Source organism: Mustela erminea, chromosome 15 (genome assembly GCF_009829155.1).
Source record: "Mustela erminea isolate mMusErm1 chromosome 15, mMusErm1.Pri, whole genome shotgun sequence".
NCBI classification, from domain to species: Eukaryota; Metazoa; Chordata; class Mammalia; order Carnivora; family Mustelidae; genus Mustela; species Mustela erminea.
Genome location: NC_045628.1, coordinates 30,657,830 through 30,681,735, shown reverse-complemented (window position 1 = coordinate 30,681,735; position 23,906 = coordinate 30,657,830). Strand labels below are relative to the sequence as shown.

Here is a 23,906-nt window from a genome sequence, read left to right as displayed (position 1 = left end):
CTCTCCTGAGGAGACGACAACATTCAAGGTGATCTTGATATTGGTTATTATGCACACTAAGTGACCTTGACAGAGAACATGAGGGGATATGCATCTGGGGAGGGAACATAAGGGACCTCTGCACTGGCAGCCCTGCACACCATCTCCTGCTCCCCACATATAAAAAAAGCTGAGGTAAGATAGGGAAAGACTGGTTCCCCGCATTCCTTTCTAGATGATTCCTTTCCAGGAGGGTCCAAAGTATGGGCATTTTTGAGCCAGAGTGCTGGCAGACAGCTTTGATGAAATGGGAGAGTTAAATCAAGCCCCTTTGTCTCTTGCATCCATGAAGCTGGGGAACAGGACAGCCTGCGAGCCACTCACCCTAGAAAGCCAAAGGTGGGCTTTCTGGGCTGCTCTGATCTGCTGTCTAGGCAGTGTGGTAAATGCTTGCTTTTCCCCTTCCGTTCCCTTGGGGGTGACGGCAAAGGATGCCACTGTGAGACAGGATCTATGTGTAGGCAAATGAGTCTTCCACATGGATAAAGCCAGACCACGACTGAGAGAGCCCACCCGAGACTGGGACCAAGGCTCCAGCTCAGAGAGAGGCTCATTTTAGCACTCTTGGTGTTTCTGCATCCTCAGCACACATTTGAGGCCTTGAGTCAAACTACCTGTCACCAGACACACCCAAGGAACACCAGTACTGGCTGGCATATATGTTTTGGGGATCGCCAAGACCACATGTACATTCAGGGATCACAAGATGAAGTTAGGGGACTCAGCACAGAGCTGTACTCATGGTTAAGGTTTATTACAGTGAAAGGATACATGACAGGATCAACTAGAGAAAAAGCCAATAACAGCAGAGTCTGGAGGCTCCTGATGCCCTCTTCCACCAGTCAGGAAACACACGAGTGCGTTCCTCTCTCCAGGAGTGAAAAATTCACCGAAGTGTGCACATTTTTTCTCCCCTGGGGAGAGCCTTAGCACTCAAGGTGTTTAATAATGTTTGGTCATGTCGGTCCCCTCCACCCAGCAAAGATCATAATCCCAAATTCAAAGAAGGAAAGCAGGTGTTCGGCATAATTCTGCACAGTCTCGGCAGAGCAAACTATTTTTCTCAGTCAGGGGGCGGGTTAAGTGCCAAGCTCCCAGATGCCAGCCGAGGACGAACCTCAGGAACAGGACTTAATAAAGACAGCAGCTTGAGGCCTGCTATATTCTCTCTCTTGCACAACGTTTCCTACCCCGAAGTGCTCTTCCTTCCTATTTGTGTGGTTTTGCAGGGTACAGAGACATGACACAGAAAACGGGCTTTGCCTCCACTCCAGGAATTGTCCTGCTCTGTAGCACTCGGAGCTCTACAAGCTGTGTGTTCTCTCACAGTAGTAACTCCAACTGATGGCTCCAGCAGCTTAGAGCTGTCACAGACCAAAGAGAGGTAATGATTTTAACCCTGGCACTGAAAATGAGACTTATGGGACATTTTTTTTTAAGACTATTTATTTATGTGAGAGATGGGGCACCCAGGTGGTTCAGTGGGTTAAGCCTCTGCCATTGGCTCAGGTCATGATCTCAGGGTCCTGGGATTGAGCCCTGCATCGGGCTCTCTGCTCGGTGGGGAGCCTGCTTCCCCCTCTCTCTCTGCCTGCCTCTCTGTCTACTTGCAATCTCTGTCTGTCAAATAAATAAAATTTTTTTAAAAAGATTATTTATTTATGTGAGATAAAAAGAGTTAAGACAGAGAGCGCCTGAGCAGGGTGAGGTGCAGAGGGAGAAGCAGGCTCTCCACTGAGCAGGGAGCGTGATGCAATACTTGATCCCGGGAGTCCCAGATTATGACCTAAGCTGAAGGCAGATGCTCAACTGACTGAGCCACCTGGGCTACCCCAGAATATGTGACTTTATATAACATATATATATTTTATATGTAAATATTTTTATATATTTTATAACAACTTTCCTTGGAAGCCTTTATCTGAAAAAGATATCACAGTCAGCTACGTGCCCTATGTCCCCACCTTAAGGTCTGTATTGGTTTATAAGGGGAACCTCTTTGGAGACTCTGATGGTGGGTGTTCTTTATCAACAAATTTATATCAAGGGCGTCTTATGCCAGAGGATGTTTCTTGTGCAGGCGATAAAGCAGTCAACAAAACAGACAAAAACCTCTTGCAGTCATGAGTTCATAATTCATAAGCTGGGAGCAGAGATACAAGCAAACTCAGTACGTAGGACAAGGAAAGTGCTCTGTACCTATCCTGGGCCAGCGGTGCTTCCTCACTCCTCCCCAGTGAGAATGTGAACCTTCCATAGGTGGAATCCATGGTTTTTGGTTCTTCCCGGGCCGAAACAGAACCTGTGACAACAATAACTTTGTGGGACTGGAGATATGCAGGACCTCCTCGTGCAGAGCAGCACCCCAGAACTGAAGGGAGGGGGCAAGGTCACAATGAGATCTGATGCTTTTCCTTCCAGCAGAGGGGAGCACCTGTGCACGAGCAAGCACATGTAGTCTCTTCCCATCCACGTGAAATCTACCTGCAATGTTGCAGGTTCTTATTACTCGGGGTGAGATCATTTTATTCTCCCTCTTCACCTACTTTAGATTTCAAAAAAATAGGGGTAGTTCATTGCAAGTGAAACACTCAAAAACAGATGAGCATTCTGCAGGCTACTCTGGTTCCTGCTAAACCCTGGGTGCCCAGTGGCAGACCACTATAGAGGAAGGACATCAAAAGAATGTATGAGGGGTCCCTGGGTGGCTCAGTGGTTTAAAGCCTCTCAGCTCAGGTCATGATCCCAGAGTCCTGGGATCGAGCCCCTGCATCGGGCTCTCTGCTCAGCGGGGAGCCTGCTTCCTCCTCCCTCTCTCTCTCTCTGCCTGCCGCTCTGCCTACTTGTGATCTCTGTCTGTCAAATAAATAAATAGAATCTTAAAAAAAAAAATGTACCACACACAGTAACTTTAAAAAGTGTCATGGCTTTATCTGAATCATATGAACAGAAAACCTTCACAAAAATCCTGAAGATTAGTTTAGTCAACTAATTCAGTTGTAAATGCAGAAATCAGCATCCAGACATCATATCACTTAAACTCTCCCTGTTTTTGTTTTTTTAAAGATTTTATTTATTTATTTGACAGACAGAAATCACAAGGAGGCAGAGAAGCAGGCAGAGAGGAGGAAGCAGGCTCCCTGCTGAGCCGAGAGCCTGACGTGGGGCTCGATCCACCATGACCTGAGCCCAAGGCAGAGGCTTTAACCCACTGACGCACCCAGGCGCCCCTCTCCCTGCTTTCTGCTATCTTTCTTATTAAAGACAATTCCGCCCATCCCAATCACAGTTGGTGTCCTTACAGGAGACAACCTGGAGGTTCACGAAAAAGCCCTTGGAACAGTCCAACGCCCATCTGTTTGAAATATGGCACGAGAGTCATTTCTGACTTTAAAGAAGTGAAAGTGTGCTTGCCTAGAAATCAAGTATTTCTGAATAATATCATGGTGTTTTTAATCTTTGAGTCAGGATTACACTGAAAGTAAGTGTTGGAATGTGTGCCTCATGTGGCTGGAGCTGTTTTTACTTGAACAAATTCTTCTAAATATTACCACCAAAGCATCACTTTTCAAATACCTTCGAAAGCCTCCCTTGCCATCTTACCTCTCTCTACACATGGCTCCCGTGGAGGGGCCACCTCTGAGCCACTCTGTGGGCAGTGGCCTGGCAGGAGACCCCTCCCGGCAGCCCTGAGCACAGTTGGACTTCTGCACAGCAGTGGCCCCGGCAGCATCATCGAACCTACCAGAAGAGAAGATACCTGGGTGGAAGAAAATGTTTCTTAGGCAACTGACAGCATGACTGTGAAGAGAGTTAAAATGATCAGCTTGCAGTGACCTCTCAAATGCTGCACTGTTTGGACAGAAGCCCGAAGCCACCTTGCATGGAAAAAATCTGTTCCAACATGACACTTCATTTAAATATTGACTTAGTAAGAGAAAATGAAGGCTGTATGTACTCGGATCAATAGGAAGAGAATTACAGCAAGGTTAATTTGAACCATACAGCTGAATGATATCATACAAGAGAACTGTTATACTGAAAATATTTTCTTACAGAGTAAGCCAGTGTATCTCAAAAGAATGCATTTTCCCTCTGCTTCAAAGCCAGTTGGTCTCGTTGCCTTAGAGCACCGTCCCCTACCATGTCCACCCACATTCCACACACCCCCCCCCCCCCGTGCCAATACAGCAGCCCCCAAATGAAAGATAATTTGTTAAGCAAAGCAGTTGCACTGATATTCATTTGCAGGAAGGAAAATGGGAAAAGGCCGTAGAACCTGCTTACCAGGCAGTAAGCTTTTCATCCTTTTTCTCCCCTCCATCCACAAGATTATCCCAACCCACCGTGACTTCGCAGCAGGAAGGTGTCAGCTGCCAGCATGTGGGAAATGCAGCCAAAGGAGTCCTCCACAGAACCGCTGATGGGGCAGTCCTGGGCCACCCCAAAACCACCTGCAAAGAGAGGAAACGCAGGATTATTTGAACCAGCTGACCTATGAACAATTAATTCTTCAGCAAAGAATTAAGGCAGAGGAGAGCAATAACCCACGATTAGAACGGGAAAATAACATTTCTTTAAGTCTTCTGGGGTCAGCAATGATTTAATTAATTCGTTAACTTCATTTTTAAAAGTCAGAATAGCAACCTGTATTTGTCAAAGTTGCTTCAAGATCCTTTTGTAAAAAGCTGGTGCCAAATGCTGAAACACAAACCCAATCCTTAGGGAATTTACATGGCTTCAATGTAGCCCTTGTAGAAAGTGGATTTTATGGACATAAAGGATTTATATTAAACAAATGATAATAATAACAAACATTTTGCATCAACAGCAAAATTCTGAAGACACAGGATGGGATACCATCATGATAATAATTTTTGCTAAATATTTCAAGTGTGGTATAAAGTAGAAATATATTTTTTAAAGAGCACTTGAGATAACTTCATTCATCCTAAAAACAAAGATATAGCTTTCTGTATTAGACTAAAAGATTTTTTTTTAATCACTGTAAGTTTTTGATTGATTTACGAGTAACGCCAATTTAGATGTGAAAACTAATTTTAACATCAAACCTCAAGGGCAATAAAATTTACAAAGTTATCTCAGGGCATACCTATTTGCAGAGAAAGAAAAGAATAAACCTACAAGATGCCAGCAGCTCAAATAAAACTAATCTCCTTTACGTCCGCCTCATGTTTTGTAAAGATATATTTAAATTTATGTTGTATATATAGTATGCAGCAAGTCTCCAAAAATGGTGCCTGATATCTATACCTCCTGGTATTTTTTCCTTATTGTAGACTCCTGTCTTTGAATTTAATCTCTCTTTTGATCAATGGAACATGGCAGAGGTGACACTGAGGTCATCTGTGGCTGGAGCATAAGAGGAAAGCCTGGGTTTCCCGGAATGCTGTTCTAAAGGATGCCAGCTCTCAAGAGAGAAGTTCAAACGCCCAGGGTCTGTAGGTTCCCAGGAAGCCCAAGCTTGCCAGAGGGAATGGCCAGATGGCCGTGCAGCCACATCTCAGGTGTTCTAGCTGATCCCATCTCAGGCACCGGACACTGGCATGAAGACACCGTGGTGCTGTCTTCACCAGTGATACCTTCAGCTGTCTGCAGCTCCAGTCACCATGCCGCTTGCCAGAGAGATCTCAAGCAAAGCTCAAGCTAAGCCTAGTCAACCAACAGAACCAGGAAAGGTAATAAATTATTGTTGACAGCGCTAATTTTGGTGGTACTTGTTACCCAGCAATATATACCCGGAATACTTGGTATGTAAAACAGCAGTAAGCAACCTGTTCAGATGGACCTGTAAACATCCACAGCAACACACTCCTTATCTGATTCTCACTGTAGGACATCTCCAAACCACCTTCAAAGATTTGAAGGATATTATGAACATTTAAAATAATCTTAAAATAGGGGTTGTCTGGGTGGTTCAGTAGGTTAAGTTGATCCTGGCACTCTGGGATCAAGCCCTGAGTCGGGTTCCCTGCTCAGCGGTGGGGGCGTGGGAGGGGAGGCTGCTCTTCCCCTTCTCTCATGCTCTCCCTCGCACTCTCTCAAATAAATAAAGTCTTTTTAAAAAATAGTAATCTGAAGATAGTGGCGCCTAGATGGCTCACTCAGTTAAGCATCTGTCTCTTGATTTTTGGCTCAGGTCAAGATCTCAAAGTCACGAGACTGAGCCCTGGATCAGGCTCATGCTCAGGGAAGAGTCTGCTGGAGATTCTCTCTCTTCTCCCTCTGCCCCTTCCCTGGCTCCTGTGTGTACACAGGCGCGTACGCATTGTCTCTCAAGAAAGAAAGAAAATCTTAAAGAATAGTAATCTTAAAATAAAACTAATTTTAACAGTTTAGGCAAACCAAACAAACTAAAACTGTTTAGTTTGAAAAAAAGATTGATATATAACATACAGTTCCTTAGGAGGGGATTAAATAAGAAGTAAAAAAATCTAAGACAATTATACTTGTAAATCAATCACTTATTTTAAAATGTGGAATCACCTATCTATAAAGTGATTTCCACACTGAAAAGGTCCAGAATCAGGTAACCCTCCACTGTGATTTCCAAAGTCTCAAGGCCTCAAGACGTGGGCTGCCTACCACGTGCCACCTGTCCCCTGTCACCTGGGAGCTGAATCAGCACCTGTGCTGGAACAAGAGCTTCAGGTGATTCACATACCTATTAAACTTAGAGACATGCTTTTATAGAGATGTGGTTCCCAAACTTATCTGCATATGAGAATCATCAGGGAATCTTAAAAATTCCAAAATCCAGGTCATAGGTACACAGGCATTGATGGTTTTAAAGCCCTCCAGGTGGGTCCAGGTACAGCCAAGTCTGCGAACCACTGGTCACTCTTGATAGGTACTGGTTCTCAAATTTGGCTGCACAGTGGGAGAACCTGTGGAACAACAAAAAGCACTACCATCTGTTTCCACTCCCAGAGAGTCTAACGCGAATGGTCTCAGGTGTGACCCAGGAGCTGAGACTTCTTAAAGGCTTCCCAAGTGACTTCCAAGTACATTAAAGTTTGAGAACCATGACCTAGAGCCTGGCACAGAGGCTTCAAAATGGGAGCTAAGTCTGCACTGCTCTTTCTGGAAAGAGGTTTAAAGTCAGTGAACATTAATTAAAACGAACAGTTGGTCTCACAGCTTTCAGCTAACTCACTGGTATAATGACAGCTTCAAGCTTGCTGGAGTTCAGGTCTGCCAAATCTTGTATGTCCCCACGGGCTCTCCTGGCACTTCCTCCAGGACATTTCTCTTCTGCTGGGCTCTCTTTCAAGTGATTAACAATGTACATCTGCTCAGCATTAGGAGCAAATAGCTTCACCTTCAAAAATAGCAATAAAAACAAATGATGTCATTGCCTCCATGAAAATAATCAAGCAAATCAATCTCAAACCAGGAAGGAAAGTCAGAAAACCACTAAGTAATTCCATATGCCTTCAGGGCCAACACCAACTACAAATAGCAGCCACAAGGAAGAAATTGTAGGGGACTTCTTGAGTGGGTGGTGAGCTCTAAATTACCTTCTAGAAAGAAAGTAGAACAGAAAGTTTGGTTTCCAAATACACATATCCACATATCTATACACACACAGAAAGAGTAATTAATATGTGTATGTGTGTATACATAGACCTTAAATAACACACCTATGCAGCCAAAAATTCATGTATAATTTTGACTACCCCAAAACTTAACTACCCATAAGCCTGTTGACATAAAGCCTTACTGATAACATGAACTGTTAACACATATTTTGCATGCTATATATATTATATACTGTAGCCTTACAAGGAAGTAAGCTGAAAAAGAAAATGTTAAGAAAGTCATAAAAAAAGGCATCTGGATGGCTCAGTCAGTTAAGTGTCTTCCTCCAGCTCAGGTCATGATCCCTGGGTCCTGGGATTGAGTCCTGCATTGGGCTATCTGCTCAGCAGGGAGCCTGCTTCCCCCTCTCCCACTTCCCCTGCTTGTGCTCCCTCTCTCGCTATGTTTCTCTGTCAAATAAATAAATAGAATCTTAAAAAAAGAAAGAAAGAAAAAGAAAGCCATAAAATATATTTATAGTACTATATTGTATTTATATTAAAAAATTCTATTGATAAGTGGACCTACACAGTTCAAACCCATGTTGTTCAAGGGTCAACTGTACAGGCTTTTTTTTTTTTAAGATTTTATTTATTTATTTGACAGAGATCACAGCTAGGCAGAGAGAGGAGGAAGCAGGCTCCCTGCAGAGCAAAGAGCCTGATGCGGGGCTCCATCCCAAGGCCCTGGGATCATGACCTGAGCGGAAGGCAGAGGCTTTAACCCACTGAGCCACCCAGGCGCCCCCTGTACATGCTTTTTAAAGAGATGGAAGAGAGGACTTGATTTTATTTTAATATTTTATTTATTTATTTATTTGTCAGAGAGAGGGGAAGAGCAAACGCAGGAGGCAGAGGGAGAAGCAGACTCCCCACTGATCAGGGAGCCTGTGCTGGACTCTGCCTCAGGACCCTGGGATCATGACCTGAGTTGAAGACAGACACTTAACCAACTGAGCCACCCAGGTGTTCTGAGAGGATCTGATTTTATAGATAGAAACACAGAGGGCTCAAAACCATGGAGAATTGATTAAATCTATCTTTAAAGTCGTTCCAAAGCTGGGATTCTCAAGCCTGCTGCATATTAGAATCACCTGGAAAGGCTGAGGCCCCGTCACATGGACTCTCTGGGACTGAAGTACTAGCTTGGTTACTGGTATGTCTTAAAATCTCCAGAAGTGATTCCATCAATTATCAGAGTTGGCAACCACTGATCAAAGACAAGTAGGAAATAAAACTCACAAATTCAGTTAAAATTTCAGGGGTTTTATTTATTTATTTTTAAGATTTTAAAGGTTTTTTTTTTTTAATATTTTATTTATTAATTTGACAGAGAGAAATCACAAGTAGATGGAGAGGCAGCCAGAGAGAGAGAGGGAAGCAGGCTCCCTGCCGAGCAGAGAGCCCGATGTGGGACTCGATCCCAGGACCCTGAGATCATGACCTGAGCCGAAGGCAGCGGCTTAACCCACTGAGCCACCCAGGCGCCCTATATTTATTTTTAAGATTTTATCTATTTATTTGAGAGCACAAGCGAACAAGAGAGGGGAAGAGGGAGAAGCAGACACCCCGCTCAGCAGGGAGCCTGACGCAGGGTTCAATCCCAGAACCCTGGGATCAGGGCCCAAGCTAAACGCAGAAACTTAACTGAGCCACCCCCCACCCAAGCACCGCTAAAATCTAAGGGGTTTTAATGTAAAAAACCCAAAGCAGACCATTTGGTCTCAGTTGACCCACTTCCACACAATCAACCCAACCAAGCTCTGGATTATCACCCCCAGTCTGCCATCAGAAATAATTCCTCTTTCTGCAACCACTGGACCCTGCAGGGTCAGAGTCATGAAGATTAGGAGGCAAGGAAGGAGGCTCAAGTAGGCACCTATATACTGGGGCCCTTGGTGTCATACTTTCTCCATTGACATCCACCTTACCCCAAAACTTGCAGGTCCACTTCTCCAGGAACTGGATAAGTCTGGTCTGAGTCAAACGTCCCTTGACTTGCTGGGAAGGTTTTAGCCTCCTGTTATTAACCTTTGTATTTGTTTAAAATATATATTAATAGTCTAAACATTCTCTCTTCCCTGTATTTTTGGTTTTTTTTTTTTTTAAGATTTTATTTATTTATTTGACAGATCACAAGCCGGCAGAGAGGCAGTCAGAGAGAGAGAAGGGAGGAAGCAGGCTCCGCGCTGAGCAGAGAGGCTGATATGATGTGGGGCTAGATCCCAGGACCCTGGGATCATGACCTGAGCTGAGGGCAGAGGCTTTAACCCACTGAGCCACCCAGGCGCCCCTATATTTTTGTTTTACAAAACCAAAGTAATATCTCCAATCCATGTGATAGATCCATGGGAGAGAGTCTAAACACATATATAGCCCATTATTAGTAAAAAGAGAAAAAAAGCTTACAACATTCTGATGGGCTAGAAAGATGAAAAAAAAAAAAAAGTGGACTGGTTTTTAAACCAGTAATTCTGGAAACAGATTGACTTGCAGTTGCTTTGAGAAATTAACCAGATCTACCTGCCCAATGTACAGGTGAAAATAAAAATTTAAATTTCACCTAAACTCTACCCTTCTCCAGAGAATCCTATAACTCTATTTTTCCCTTTGAGGAGATGCCATACAGTTCCACTGGTGGGCAAGAGCTCAGTGGTTGATAAACATGATTTTATCAGACTATACTAATGTTCTGAGTACTCTTAAACTGAGCAAAGACCCAAGGGAAACCGATTGGATTATAATTCAATCCAGTTTTTTTGATGGATCTTCAAGATTTGAAAACCATGAACTAGGGGAACCTGGGTGGCTCAGTGGGTTAAACCTCTGCCTTCTGCTCAGGTCATGATTTCAGGGTCCTAGGATGGAACCCCGTGTCAGGCTCTCAGCTCAGTAGGGAGCCTGCTTCCCCCTCTCTCTCTGCCTGCCTCTCTGCCTATTTGTGATCTCTGTCTGTCCAAATAAATAAGTAAAATATTTTAAAAAATAAAAAAAATAAAAACCATGAACTAGAGAGAAGTCAATATAATGAGGGATCAGGCAACAAGAGTCTATCTGCATCTTTAGCCTGGGATACTGGGGTCATAGCCAAAAGAACAGAAGGCAGAACCAGACCAGAGCAGATGGGAGCTACAGAGAGGCTGAGTTAGGGCTAATACCAGGGACTGCTTTCTCACCATTAGAGCTCCCTACACCCGGAATGAAGAGACTGCAGTCCTAAGAGAGAAGATCCTCACCATTGACCGCGGTCAACTTGAAGCTTGTTTCTATAGCTCCAGGAGGTCCTGAGTAGGATGAGAAGCTCCCCTGTGTTCCTCTAGCATATCCCATTATTTGTAAACTTTTACTTCGGAGAGCTGTATTAAGCCAAGCTCATGTAAATACCCACGGGGAATCCTGCGGGTGCCCTATCAAACTGAACATTACCTTTCAGCTGCCATAGCTAGGACGTGCTGCCCACCCTCCTTCACACCCCAACCCCTCCCCCTCACCGCCCAACTCGTTCAGGTCTTTGAAGAGGTCATTTCAGCCTCGGTGATGCTGAACTGAGCCGCCGGTATGCAGGAAAGCTAGGAGGGCAACCACCTAAACGCTTAGATAAGTGGTGCCCTGACTGAATTTTTTTTAAGATTTTATTTATTTATTTGACAGAGATCACAAGTAGACAGAGGCAGGCAGAGAGGAAGGGAAGCAGGCCCCCTGCTGAGCAGAGAGCCCCATGCGGGACTCGATCTCAAGACCCTGAGATCATGACCCGAGCTGAACGCAGCGGCTTAACCCACTGAGCCACCCAGGCACCCGCCTTGACTGAATTTCCACAGAATTCTCCAACTTGGGGCAGCAAGCGGGCAAAGGTGGGGGGCCTGGGGGTTAACGAGTTCCCATTAGCCCTCAGAAGGCCTAGTAGGCCTGAGGAAGCCAGTGCCGCTCCCTTCAGCCCAGCATGGTTCATGCGGGCGCCTGTGGTGGCGGCAGCCCCCTCACGTACTCCCAGACGCTTCCAGATACTGTGACGGTTCACAAGGGCTGTGGGTGAAGTGAAGGCAAGATGCTCTCTCGGGAAACAAGGGACAATCCGTTATAACGCTTTTAATGTACTATTTATGGACATAGGTCAGTATCTTTGTATCAAAGTATGGCAGGCCACGGGTATCTCACCAGAAGCAGGTCTGTCTTGAGGTGGCTGAAGGGTCAAAGAGGGGTACGGCGGAATCTCCTTCCCCACGGAAGTGGTAGATCCCAACAAGGAAGAGCATCTGGGGCTAGGGGACGAGGAGGGTTAAACGGCGTTTAGAGTGATGCGCTATCGCGGGGTAGGACCAGTCATTCCTCCATCCCTGTCGTCCTCTCCGCACCACCACCGCCAAAGGAAGATTCTCTCACGCAAATGTTTGCGGTCAGCTAGTCTGGACCCTGGGGAGCGGCGTGGGAGTTCCGTGCTAGAGACTCCAAAGAATGGGCCCAAAGCTGGATTTTTTGTTGTTGGTGGTTTGGTTTGGGGGGTCGTTGCGGAGCGGAGGTCGGAAAATAGCTCCAAAGAAGGGGTGAACTTTAAACGCAGACGCGGGGCCAGAAGCACGGGCATTCTGGGTCCGTTTCTTAAAAAGGAGGCTCCGAGGCCCGGATGGAGCGGGAGCGGAACCCAAACGCCTTCCTGGTCGGCGAAGCTAGAAAGTCGCCACCGTGCAGACCGCAGTGGACAGAAAAAAGAAGCGCGCGGAGGGGCTCCGCTCCCTCCCACTCAGGCGGGCGACGGGCGTCGCGGGCCGGGGAGAGGGCGGAGCCGGACGGACCCTAGGGGCCGAGTCCCGGGTTGGCGCGGCGCGGGGGCGTGGCTCCGCGCATGCTCAGCTCGCGGGCTGTCCGCGTCGCCAGGCTCGGGAGGAGCCGGAAGCACCACGATCCGCGCCATGGTGCGGGAGGGGAACGCCGACCCGGGGGTCGCGAGGCAGCGGGCCGCGGGCGCGGCGCCAGGGTGCGCGCTTTGGTGCTGGGCCCTGGCGCTACTGTGGCTGGCGACAGCCGCGGCCGGCCCCTCCCGGCGCCAGTGGCCCGTGCCCTACAAGTGAGTGCGCGCGGCGCGCGGGCGGGGCGGGCGCGCGCACGGCCGGGGCTGGCGGAGAGAGGGGAGCCTGGGGCCGAGAGGCGCTCCCGGCGCGGTGGGAGACGGAGTTCAGCCCGTCCGAGTCGCCGCTGCCTGCCGCTCGCCGCCCTCGGGCCTTTCTTCGTCTCCTCTAACACTTGAGCAAATTGCTAGGTGATGTAGGCTCAGGACAGTCCCTAATCAGGGAAGAAAGGAGGAGTAATGTCATATTATTGAGTGACTTTTAGATGCAAGTAACCGACTGTTTGAATAGTTTGGGGAGACTTTAACGCCCTGCACGCCGTTAGTTATCGTGAGCGCGTACCCATTGGCACAATTTACAGCGTGGCCTACTGGCCTGGGTTCTCTGAGACTTGACGTTTTTATCCCCCAAAGTCACGTGTCCTTGGACCCAGGCGCCCCGGGAAAGTTGGTGACCTCGTTTGTCCCCCATTTCCAGTCTGCGTGTAGGATGTGGTCGTAAGACCAGGATACAGACTGCGAACCTGTGACGCTGATTGGAGCCTCTGACGTAGAAGAGGATTTACACGGCTTAAGACGACCAGGTGGTTAAACACACCGAAAGAAAACGTGTTGTTCACAATCAGGCAGGGCTTTTGAAAACGCACAGCAATTTGGGAGGACAGAACAGTGAGTGGGGTGTCAGGTGAATGTAATGGTCAGGAGAGAACTCTGGGTTCCAAGCTGGGCGCCACCATCACTAGCTGTAACATACTCCGGATCCCTGTGACCTCGGGTCCCGAGTGAGCGGGAATAGTAGCAGCCTTTACCCCGGGTTTGTTAGGAGGATTACATCTAGTAAATGTCAGGCCTCGATATTAGTGTATTCTGCTCACTGAAAGGCTTGCACCACTTCCTTGTTTTGCTTGAGATATATAAAAAGAGAAGTTTGGGGTTTCTTGGGGAAAAAATTCAATAAAAGGTTCATAAGAAGTAAAAAAAATTAAATGTTCAATAAAATAAGGGATTGTAAATCCAAAACTACTTGATTTAAAATTAGGGCAAGGTATGGACTATAACTCCATGATTCTATAAAAGTTTCTAATCTCAAGTGAATATAATAAAATTTAACTTTAATAAGCTTAGACAAATTATGCTTTTGAAATTACCCTTAAACCTACAAGAGGTTTAGCTGTGGCCAAGTGAAAACTATATAGTTATGTATTTGTTTAAACCAGATGAGCACCTGTAAAACAGGTAAGAAGTATACCTGAGTCTTACAAACTTTGTGTGGGGTGGGGGATATTTTTGGCTAACATCAGTATTCTTCTTAAAATAAGACATTTTTGTTCCTGTGTTAGGGTTATAAGAAAACAGATCTTTCTAAACCCTTAGAGATCCAGGATTCCTCGAGGGTAGATGGAGGCAGCCTCCTTCTTTCATGGGTATATAATAGTGCCACATATGGAAGGTGATCGGGGTAGGTACTACTACCGTCCACACCCTAGCCCTACTGCCACGGCCTTCTCTGGGGTATTCTAGTTACATTATTACAGTAATCTCCTACCTGACCTCAGCCTTAACTTCCCCTCTCTCACTGCTGTCCTCTAACTCATAGAATAAGGTTTGTTTTGTGGCAAATCCAGTCAGACCAGGTCTACTACTTAAAAATCCTTGAACCTCACTCTGGGGCTCACTCCTCGCCAGTGGCCAGTCGTAGCTTCCAGGGGTTGCCCATCTTGCTGCGTCAGTGCAAAATGACAGTCTCTGCGTCCCTCTCCTGCTGGGAAGGCTGGATTCCTCATTCATAGTTTTATTTACTTGCTGTCTTATAATACTTAATGTTTCCTCTATTTTTGCGTCCTGACCTTCAGAAGTATTTTAAAACCTAAACCAGGTCTTCATCTCTTTCTTTCCCCTCCTCATCTCCACATCAGGTAGAAGTGATTTCTTTTTTGGGCCCATAGGACTCTGAAGGGAACATCATTTTAATTTTGTTTTCCTTCTTCCTAGTATAGCGTCTGACTCATAGTAGAGCTTGAATAAAATTGGTTGAAAATAGAAAATTATTCTATTTAATCATATTTATTTTGGAATCATCTTAACATGGAGAGTTTAGATAATTAAATGTCACTTGAAAAAACTACTTTATTCAGTAAATATTTGTCTACTAAAGACCTGATCTGTCAACATTTTAAGATACAGCCCCCATTTTCAAGAATTTCACAATGGGAGAAGGAAACTAAGAAGCATGCATTTAGCAAAGTGCTCTTAATGTATCATTTGCTATCAAAGCCATCATTGCTGGGCACCTGGGTGGCACTCAGTGTCTGCCTTCAGCTCAGGTCATGAGCCAGGGGTGCTAGGATCAAGCCCCAGATCAGGCTCCCTGCTGAGTGGGGAACCTGCTACTCCCTCTCCCTCTGCCTGCTGCTTCCCTTGCTTATGCTCTCTCTCTCTCTACTAAGTGAATAAATAAAAATAAATAAAGACATCATTGGCATTTGTTCACAGGATAACAAAAAATGTTTAAACACCATGGGCTAAAGTTTTGAATGTTTTCTCTGAAAATGTTACATGTTCTGGATTCGAAAATGTGCAAGAAGAACCACATTCCTATTAGAATCTAAGTTAGTGGTTTCTTTTTCTCTATTAGACGCTTTTCCTTCCGTCCAGAACCAGATCCTTATTGTCAAGCTAAATACACGTTCTGTCCAACTGGCTCACCTATCCCAGTTATGAAAGGTGATGATATCATTGAAGTCTTTCGGTTACAAGCCCCAGTATGGGAATTTAAATACGGGAACCTCCTGGGACACTTGGTAAGGCTGCATCTTGATCTTATAACTTTGGTTAATTAGATGATTTATTAAGTGGATGAGGGAATAATTGCCATTCAAAGGGCTAATGGGAGATAATGTTTAATTGGTGTTCTTCATGGTAAAATGAATAGTCAGTGGGGCGCCTAGGTGACTCAGTTGCTTAAACATGTGACTCTTGGTTTGGGGTCAGGTCATGATCTTGGGGTCATGAGATCCAGCCCTGCCTCAGCTCTGTGCTTGGGGGCAGACTCGGGTTGAGATTCCCTCTCTCTCCCTCTGCCCCGCACCTCTCTCTGAAGGGCACCTCTCTCTCAAGGGCATGCACGAATTCGCAAGCTTGTGCACATGCGCTTGCTCTTTCTCTTTCTCAAATAAATAAAATTTTTAAAATGTGTAGTCAAAAAATACTACCGTATTTTGTGACCCTGACAATAACAAATGCAGTTGCTCTAATCCTTTTTGATTGGCCCGTATCCATACCCCCCTCCTGTACCCAGCTCTTGGAAAGTAAGAAAGGAAGTCCAGAGGAAGGGGCAAGGTAGGTGAGAAACATTTCACTTCCAGTCCCTGCTGTGCACATTTCTGCTAGGATCACTCACCGCTTGACCCGCTAATGCCCCTGCAAAGTATATAGACTGCCTGAGACTGTGGCACGGAGCTTCTCAAACCAACTCTAAGGAAATTAAGAGCATGTCCATATAGCAGACGTCCTTACTATCTGAGATAGGCAGCAGTGGTCAAAACCAGAGTGGAGGGGCACCTGGGTGGCTCAGTGGGTTAAAGCCTCTACCTTCAGCTCAGGTCGTGGTCCCAGCGTTCTAGGATCAAGCCCCTCATCGGGCTCTCTGCTTAACGGGGAGCCTCCTTCCTCCTCTCTCTCTACCTGCCTCTCTGCCTGCTTGTGATCTCTGTCTGTCAAATAAATAAATAAAATCTTAAAAAATAAAAAATAAAAAAAAAAACGAGTGGAATGGTGAGTGCTGTGAAATGTGTAAGCCTGATGATTCACAGATCCGTACCCCTGGGGCAACTAATACATTATATGTTAATAAAAATAATTAAAAAAAAAAAAACCAGTGGAGGAGAGCCTGGAATTTGAGGAGCCATAGAGTGGACACAAGAATAGCAACATGGAAGAGGAATGGCTGAGCAGTTGTTCTACCTGAACGCAGTTGTGGTATATTAACATTTTCTCCCATTTGGTTCCTGGACCAGTAGGTCCTTCACAAATGCTTTTATACGTGTATGGTTTTTACACAGAAAATTATGCATGATGCCATTGGATTCAGAAGCACTTTAACTGGCAAGAACTTCACAATGGAATGGTATGAACTTTTCCAACTTGGAAACTGTACATTTCCCCATCTCCGACCTGAAATGAATGCCCCTTTCTGGTGTAATCAAGGAGCTGCCTGCTTTTTTGAAGGAATTGATGATATTCACTGGAAGGAAAATGGGACGTTAGTTCTAGTAGCAACCATATCAGGTAAGTTTCAAAAAATATGGCAGTATCTGACGATTACATCAATATCCAAATAAAAAAAAATTACTTCCATTGAGACATTTCAGTCATGTTCTACTCTTGATGTCAGTTTACAAAATGTACTTCTGGAAGCAATAACTTTTGACCCAAACTATTGCCCATGGCAAGTTCACTTTTAGGTGATGGATGGTGTCTCTCCTCTATTCCATGGGGTGGGGGGAGAATGAATTTTCTGCAATTAAATTGGACTTAATAAATGAAATAGTGGAAGAAAATCCACAAAATGCTTGACAAAATAACTGATTAAAGGTCCTGTTCACTGTATCTGGAAAAAGACTTAGTGATGATACCATATTTTTATGTCAAGAAGTATTAATAGCTGTCTCTCATGGGGACTTAACTTGGCTCAGCGGTTCCAAGTGCTTTATCTATATATCACGTCATTTATTATCATAACCACCACCCCCCGAAATAGATACTGTTACTCTGCCTCCCCCGTCATTTTACAGATAGGGAAACTAAAGCACGAAGTGGGATTCCAGCCCTGGCAGTGAAGCCCTATTGACCATTTTCTTAACGACTTCGCGCCATTGCTTCCCAAAATATGCATGATCTTACAGACTTGAGGCTCCTTGAGCAATTGAAATATTTTATCTCTAACATTTTCTTAGATTTTTTTACTTTTGAATGTATTGGAAAGTTGCTGAAACACTTAGAATTTTGCTTCATGTGTTGTGTTGTTGGGTAGTGATGAAAAAAGTTCAGAGCTTTCATCAGAAACTGGTGTGTGACCTTGGGTGACCTTTTACTTTCTTGACTCATTACCTCATGTGTAGAGTGTGGATGAGACTATCATTGGATCCTAGAGGTAGGGAGCTTGCCCATACGATTCATAGAGCTCTGCATTATAATTGTTGCTCTCCGAGAAAGGGAATAATCTGGAAGGAAAGCCCTGTTTGTGATAAGAATTTTGCAGTCAATCACAAGACCTGAGGATGTTAACATGCTTTCTACTTTGATAGCTCTTCGCACAGCATTTTGGATTATGTTATCTGACAGTTCAGTGAGGAAAAGAAAACACTCTTCTTTAATATGTAAGGAATTGAGGGTCAGCCAGGTAGCATGATTTACCAGTCTCTTAGATCACAGGTCTGGTTGTAGAACCAGGGATAAAATGTCATCTGGGGATCTTCTAACTATAGTCCATGCTGTTATCTGATCTTCCTTACTGCTTTCTAATTGATAGGCCCCAAACCATCCCAACAATATCAAAGTCCATTTCTCTTTTAACTGTGCTCGGTGTTCATACTCTTCTTTTCATTCCAGGTCAGTTACATTTCTTTCTCTTACTCTCTGAAAATCCTGACAACGGTATATGATACGAACAAGTGATCATTATTTCATGTAAAATAGTTTGTAATATGCTAGTACTTAAATCTTTCAAGTTATCCTTCTGCTTTGTAATTAATCCTGTTCATTGATGTTTTCTCATGTTACATAGTGTTTTGAAGTATTCTTATCTCTTAATTATAGCAGTGACCTTTTTTAAAGTTGAAGAACACTAAGAACAGTATCCCCAGTTCTAAGAAAACAGGCTTTATATTTATTATTCCACACTTTTAATTCCATAAATTGATCAAAGCAGCCACTCTTCATTTTATAGGACATGAAGTATTGATTTTATAGACTCAAGTTTGAGCACTTAAGAAAGGTTCACATAAGGTAACAAGGTGAAATGTTGGGGCCAGGCTCTATTAGACATTGTAAATGCCCAGAGGAGGTTGTAACCGTGCAAAGTATGGTGTTCTGTTAAATTTTGGGAAGATTAGTCTGGTACAAGATGTTAGGAGAGTGTGAGACGTTCTGGAATCACATCCACAAACGTGGCTAAAAACATTTCCACTTTAGTTCTTCATTGTAAGAATGGTTAGTGGATGGTTGTAAGCAGAACCCCAACAGCTACAAGTATAGAGAGAAAAGGGAAATAACAAATATTCAAGGAGGATAGGGCATAGTAATTACTTTCTCTTGTAACATTAGTAGGCCAGCCTTCTAGAGTAGCCGGTCCCCCGGCTGCTGTTCATACTATATGCACACTGTGCTGCATGTGACAGAAAAATTCTGCATGGCCCCCTCCTCCATTCTTAACACTGCCTTTGTCCCATTCACTTTTACCTCTTCCTCAAATTTTTCCTTGTTTTCTTTTGCCTCTGAATCCTTGTTGAGTGGGGTAAAGAAAGGGCTCCTGCATGTATCTAATTTTGCTTTTGACTATACCTTAAATGTTTATAGAACTGGTATGTAAGGCTTTATACACTTATTATAGCTGATGTTAACAATTCAGAAATACCTGGTGCCTTGAAAAATAGAATAAAAATTGGCTGAGCTTGGACTCCTATTGTGAGATGCAGGTTTGGAACTATTAGTATAAATAATAAATAATTAGGTAAATAAAGAATAATAAAAACTATTATTTATTCATGCCCTTAATAATCAGATTAGAACATTTTCATAAAACTATTTGATTCGCTTTGATGCTTACATAGGTAATTTTTTTTTTTTTTAATAGGAAACACATTTAACGAAATGGCAAAGTGGGTAAAGCAGGACAATGAAACAGGGATTTATTATGAGACATGGACTGTGCAAGCCAGCCCAGAAAGAGGGGCAGAGACATGGTTTGAATCCTATGACTGTTCTAAATTTGTGTTAAGGACATATAAGAAGTTGGCTGAACTTGGAGCAGAATTCAAGAAGATAGAAACGAACTATACAAGAATATTCCTTTACAGTGGCGAACCTACCTATCTGGGAAATGAAACATCTGTTTTTGGGCCAACAGGAAATAAGACTCTTGCTTTAGCCATAAAAAAATTTTATTACCCCTTCAAACCACATTCGTCAACTAAGGAATTTCTGTTCAGTATCTTGCAAATTTTTGATGCAGTGATTGTACACAGAGAGTTCTATTTGTTTTATAATTTTGAATATTGGCTTTTACCTATGAAATTCCCTTTTATTAAAATAACTTATGAAGAAATCCCTTTACCTAACAGAAACAAAACACACTCTGGTTTATAAAATTTTAATTCTACTGCTCTTTTTTTCTGTTACCAGCATGTGTTTTTCAAGGGGTGATTACATTTGTGGATTTCTTAGGCCTTTCTGTCTTGGAGCAGAAATGCACCTGGGCAGAACTGCCACCTATCATCTCAGGACTTTTCTTCAAGAGAAGCTGAAACACTGCGTTGGCCAAAGTGAACACATTAGGTGATCTTGATTGCAAACTCCAAGCCTCTGCTAATAAGAATTATAGTTCGTATCAGATATGTAGGATCTTTGGGTCCTGTATTTTTTTAAATCGTGGATATGGTGTGCCAAGATTTTTAAAATACCCTCAGTGACATTCATGATGGGAGGTACTTTTTTCTGGTATGGTAGTTAACGCTTTTTCCGTATTTTTTGGTAGTTTAGACTGACTTGACAGCTTTTATAACTTTGGGGACCAGGTCTAGTAGTTTGGTTTTGTTCTATTCACTTAAAGACCAATTTGGACACCCTAATTGCTGCATTTGTGCTTCTGGATGAAGTACAGTGTTAAAGAGCACAAGTTTCCAGCTAGCATTTTAGAATTAGCTAGTAACTGGCATTTTGTGATTTAGGCAGATGAGCATTTCTGAACCTTAGTGTCCTTATCTCTGAGATGAGTCGTCTTGTCAGGATTGTTGTAAAGGTTGAAGCCATATATGTTTGTCATAGGAAAGTTAAAGTAAATGGTCGCTATAATGATGAGTCAAAGAACAAAGTGCCATCTTTGACTTGGCCTAATATAGTTTACATGCCAGCCTTTCATGGGTTTTATGGTGATACCCTAGACTTTGAGCTGGCAGTTGAATGCGTCTGCAGTTCTTCAAACACAGGGGACACAGAAGTATCTGACTGCAGATGCACCTGGGTGAGCAGGCCCCCCCCCGACTCCCCTACTCCTCTGGTAGTCCTTCCACCCAGTAGAGATGCCAGCTCAGTAGAAGAGGGTACACTTCTCAGACGGGACAGGTTTTTGTCAAGATCTCCAAGTAGCTGTGCTTCCATTTAGGGCCATCAACCAAGGTTTCAAACCCTAAGTTGGATGATTAACTGAACACTGTTCATAGGAAAAAACACAAGTCAGTAAGATGGTGAAGCAGAGACAATCTATTTAATACATAAATAATGTTATTTAGTTTCTAACAGTTGAGTGCCTCTTGAGAAGTTAGGTACATTATCATTGAGTTCTCTTAATCCAGATGATTAAATTGGGGCTTAGAAGGTTGAATGACCCTTCCCTGGCTACCCAGTTAATGGTAACGGAGCCACATTTGAACCAGTTCTGTTGACTGCATGGCAAAAAATTATTAAGTGAGGTTTAGTTGTTTTCCTCAGACAAGTCCCCGTACCACAGGTTACCAACACTAGGTTACTAGTCAACTACAGATACCAAAACATTATTTTAAAGCAACTTATTGGAGTAATTTTGTTTCTGTTGAATCTAATAAAAAAATGGCTTGTATTATGTATGTCTTTTATTTCATTTGTCTAGGAATTCATTTTTATTGACTTTTTAGGCACTACAAAAAACCCAGCCCTTCACCACAGATAGCTTTAGAAGCACTGCATTATTTTGCTTACTGCAGCACAAAGGCAGTCTTGCTCAAATACATGGGAAGAACTTTGTTTCACTGCTTACCATTTGGCCTATAAACTCATGTTAATAGTGCCTAAACATCCCTAATTAAGTTTGTCCCTTTAACCTGCTAGTTTAGTTGTCTTCAGAGTGTCACAGATGTGGATCTTTGCATTATCTCCACCTAGTGGCTGAATTCGGGCAATGCCAACTTTTACTAGATTTTTAGGAAAATTGATCTGGGAAAACAGAATTTTGTTTTCTAGAACTGCATTGGGCAAACAAGCAAAAACTCCTGTGCCACATTTGTGTTAACTCTAAAGTTCTGTAGCAAAGACAAATGAGGACATCTGGATGTGGAATTTGAATTTTAAAGCAAGATTCTAGTTTTAAAAAAATCAGTATTTTTCAGTTCCTAAGAATATTAACAAATCAAGGAATTCTCTAAAAATAACAGGTAGACTGGGTGACTAGAGCACAGAGCATAAAAATCCCATTAGTACTTAAGAATTTATCAAACTTGTCAACTGTACTTATAAGATGAAGTAGGGCTTCTGGAGTGGAGATTGAATGAACATGCTTTCAAAATGTCTAGGCAGGAATTTGCTGATTAAATTTTGCTGCCCTTTGACCTACTATATAACTTAAATGTGATTTCTATTTTTCTGTTACGAATATATAAAATTTCCTATTAAGACTGATTTAAGGCTTTGGAATAAATATATTCCCACTTATTAGTTCTGGTTCAGTGTTAAGAAAGTATCCCACAAAGTGTCATCAAATATATTTTAATAGTTACATACAGGGGAACAGTCAAAAGGTTAAAATACTATTTGGAACCCTTGATATTGGCTCCTTTGAAATCAGGGGGAAAAAATTTCTTTGGAAATTGCATCTAGTTTTATAATCTGGTCTGGTGGTACTTAATGAATTTTGGGGGGGACTTCATTTCCTTTAAGATCATTTATTTATTATTTTTTAATTTATTTGACAGAGACAGAGAGGGAACACAAGCAGTGGGAGTGGGAGCGGGAGAAGGAGGAGGCATCCAGCTGAGCAAGGAGCTGGATGCTGGATCCCAGAACTCTGGGATCACAACCCAAGCCAAAGGCATATGCTTATTAAGGGCTGAGCCACCCAGGTGTCCCCCCCCCGCCCCCCCCCCCGCGCCTTTTTAAAGAAATTGTTGGTATGTTATACAAAGAACAGTGTTCCAAAAGCACACACACATTTTTTTCCCTGTTCACAGCCAAGGCAAACGGGCTGGCCAGTTTGTTTCCAGCATCTTCCTACTTACCCTTCACTGTCCTTCCTGTGCTCAGATTTGCCTATCTATGTTCTCTCCCCACTACTTAATAAAGCCTTTTACTGGACTGATTATTCTAAAGAAACGCTCTTGGTTCACTTTTGGAATAAACGGTTTTGTGTCTACTGTGTCCTATATGTCCTTGTGTTTAAAGTAGAGTTGGGTGTCACGAAGCAGGTAAAATTTTTCTAGCTGCTTCCTAACAGTAAAATCTCAAACTGAAGGTGGAGTCTGCAAAGACTGTTCCATTTTGTATGGGGTACAGATTACTTACAGCTTCTTAAAGGACCTAGTTCAGGCCTGGAGCCTTCTTCACACCAACCCCTCCCCTCCCATTTATCTATTCTAACCTTTTCTGTAAATATAAATATTTCTTTAAATGTGTAAATTGACTTATCTTTAGTCGTTCCCGTTTTTGTTTTTTGTTTTTTCTGATAGTATTGTTAAAATAGCCCAGATTACCAAGGGAAACTGAAGTTATTTTCTGGAAGCTGTGAAGACAGGAAATAAAACAATCTCAATAGTTTAGCAACTATTCTGGTTGGGACAGCTGGGTGGCATGGCACAGACCATTAAGCGTCATACTTAGGGTTGTGATCTCTTAAGTCATGAGACTGAGTCCCAGGTAGAGCCCAGTGAGGCTCTGTGCACAGCACGGAGTCTGTTTAGGAGGACTCTTTCTTCCTGTGCCCCTCCCCCCAGCTCTCTCTCTAAATAAATAAAACTTAAAAAAAAAACCAAAAAACTATTGTGATTGTATGGATTTATAGAAGACATTTCTCTATGAAAAGACTACCTGGGTTTAAGGACTTTTAAGAATTCCGTTTTAAGGGTGCCCGGGTAGCTCAGTCCTTAGGCATCTGCCTTCGGCTTGGGTGGCGATCTGGGAGTCCTCAGAGCCCCACGTTGGGCTCCTTGCCTACTTCTCTCTCTCCCACTTCCCCTTGC

At 43.5% G+C, this 23,906-nt stretch overlaps 2 protein-coding genes and 1 long non-coding RNA gene across 5 annotated transcripts in view; 2 read left to right on the top strand and 1 right to left on the bottom strand.

Moving 5' to 3' along the window:
- LOC116573860 overlaps positions 1-12,379 on the bottom strand; it is a 59,430-nt gene extending 47,051 nt beyond the window's left edge. Inside the window, exons 1-6 of one of the 3 annotated variants that reach the window (XM_032314172.1) lie at positions 12,024-12,379; positions 11,473-11,902; positions 7,217-7,381; positions 4,386-4,493; positions 3,643-3,799; positions 1,881-2,341 (exon numbers count right to left, since the gene is read on the bottom strand). In XM_032314172.1, coding sequence (XP_032170063.1) covers positions 2,169-2,341; positions 3,643-3,799; positions 4,386-4,493; positions 7,217-7,381; positions 11,473-11,592 — 723 coding nt within the window. In that variant the 5' untranslated portion in view covers positions 11,593-11,902; positions 12,024-12,379 and the 3' untranslated portion in view covers positions 1,881-2,168. Of the gene's footprint in view, positions 1-1,880; positions 2,342-3,642; positions 3,800-4,385; positions 4,494-7,216; positions 7,382-11,472 lie in introns of those variants that run through there. The other 2 variants (XM_032314173.1, XM_032314175.1) reach the window with 2 other exon arrangements.
- LOC116573861 lies at positions 763-22,041 on the top strand. Its single transcript, XR_004279042.1, has 3 exons — positions 763-773; positions 1,522-1,524; positions 21,976-22,041. It is a non-coding gene; the product is annotated as an uncharacterized LOC116573861 (long non-coding RNA).
- CLN5 (CLN5 intracellular trafficking protein) lies at positions 12,490-21,538 on the top strand. The gene is made up of 4 exons (XM_032314171.1): positions 12,490-12,705; positions 15,341-15,506; positions 16,767-16,992; positions 19,559-21,538. Exons 1-4 carry the CDS (start codon positions 12,551-12,553, stop codon positions 20,068-20,070), a joined length of 1,059 nt encoding a protein of 352 aa, XP_032170062.1. The 5' UTR covers positions 12,490-12,550; the 3' UTR covers positions 20,071-21,538.
- Positions 22,042-23,906: the final 1,865 nt, after the last annotated feature.

Coding starts and splice junctions, on each gene's coding strand:
- CLN5 (XM_032314171.1), top strand. CDS start 12,551: ATGGTGCGGGAGGGGAACGCCGACCCGGGGGTCGCGAGGCAGCGGGCC. Junction 12,706..15,340: donor CAGTGGCCCGTGCCCTACAA/GTGAGTGCGCGC, acceptor TTTCTCTATTAG/ACGCTTTTCCTTCCGTCCAG. Junction 15,507..16,766: donor GGAACCTCCTGGGACACTTG/GTAAGGCTGCAT, acceptor GTTTTTACACAG/AAAATTATGCATGATGCCAT.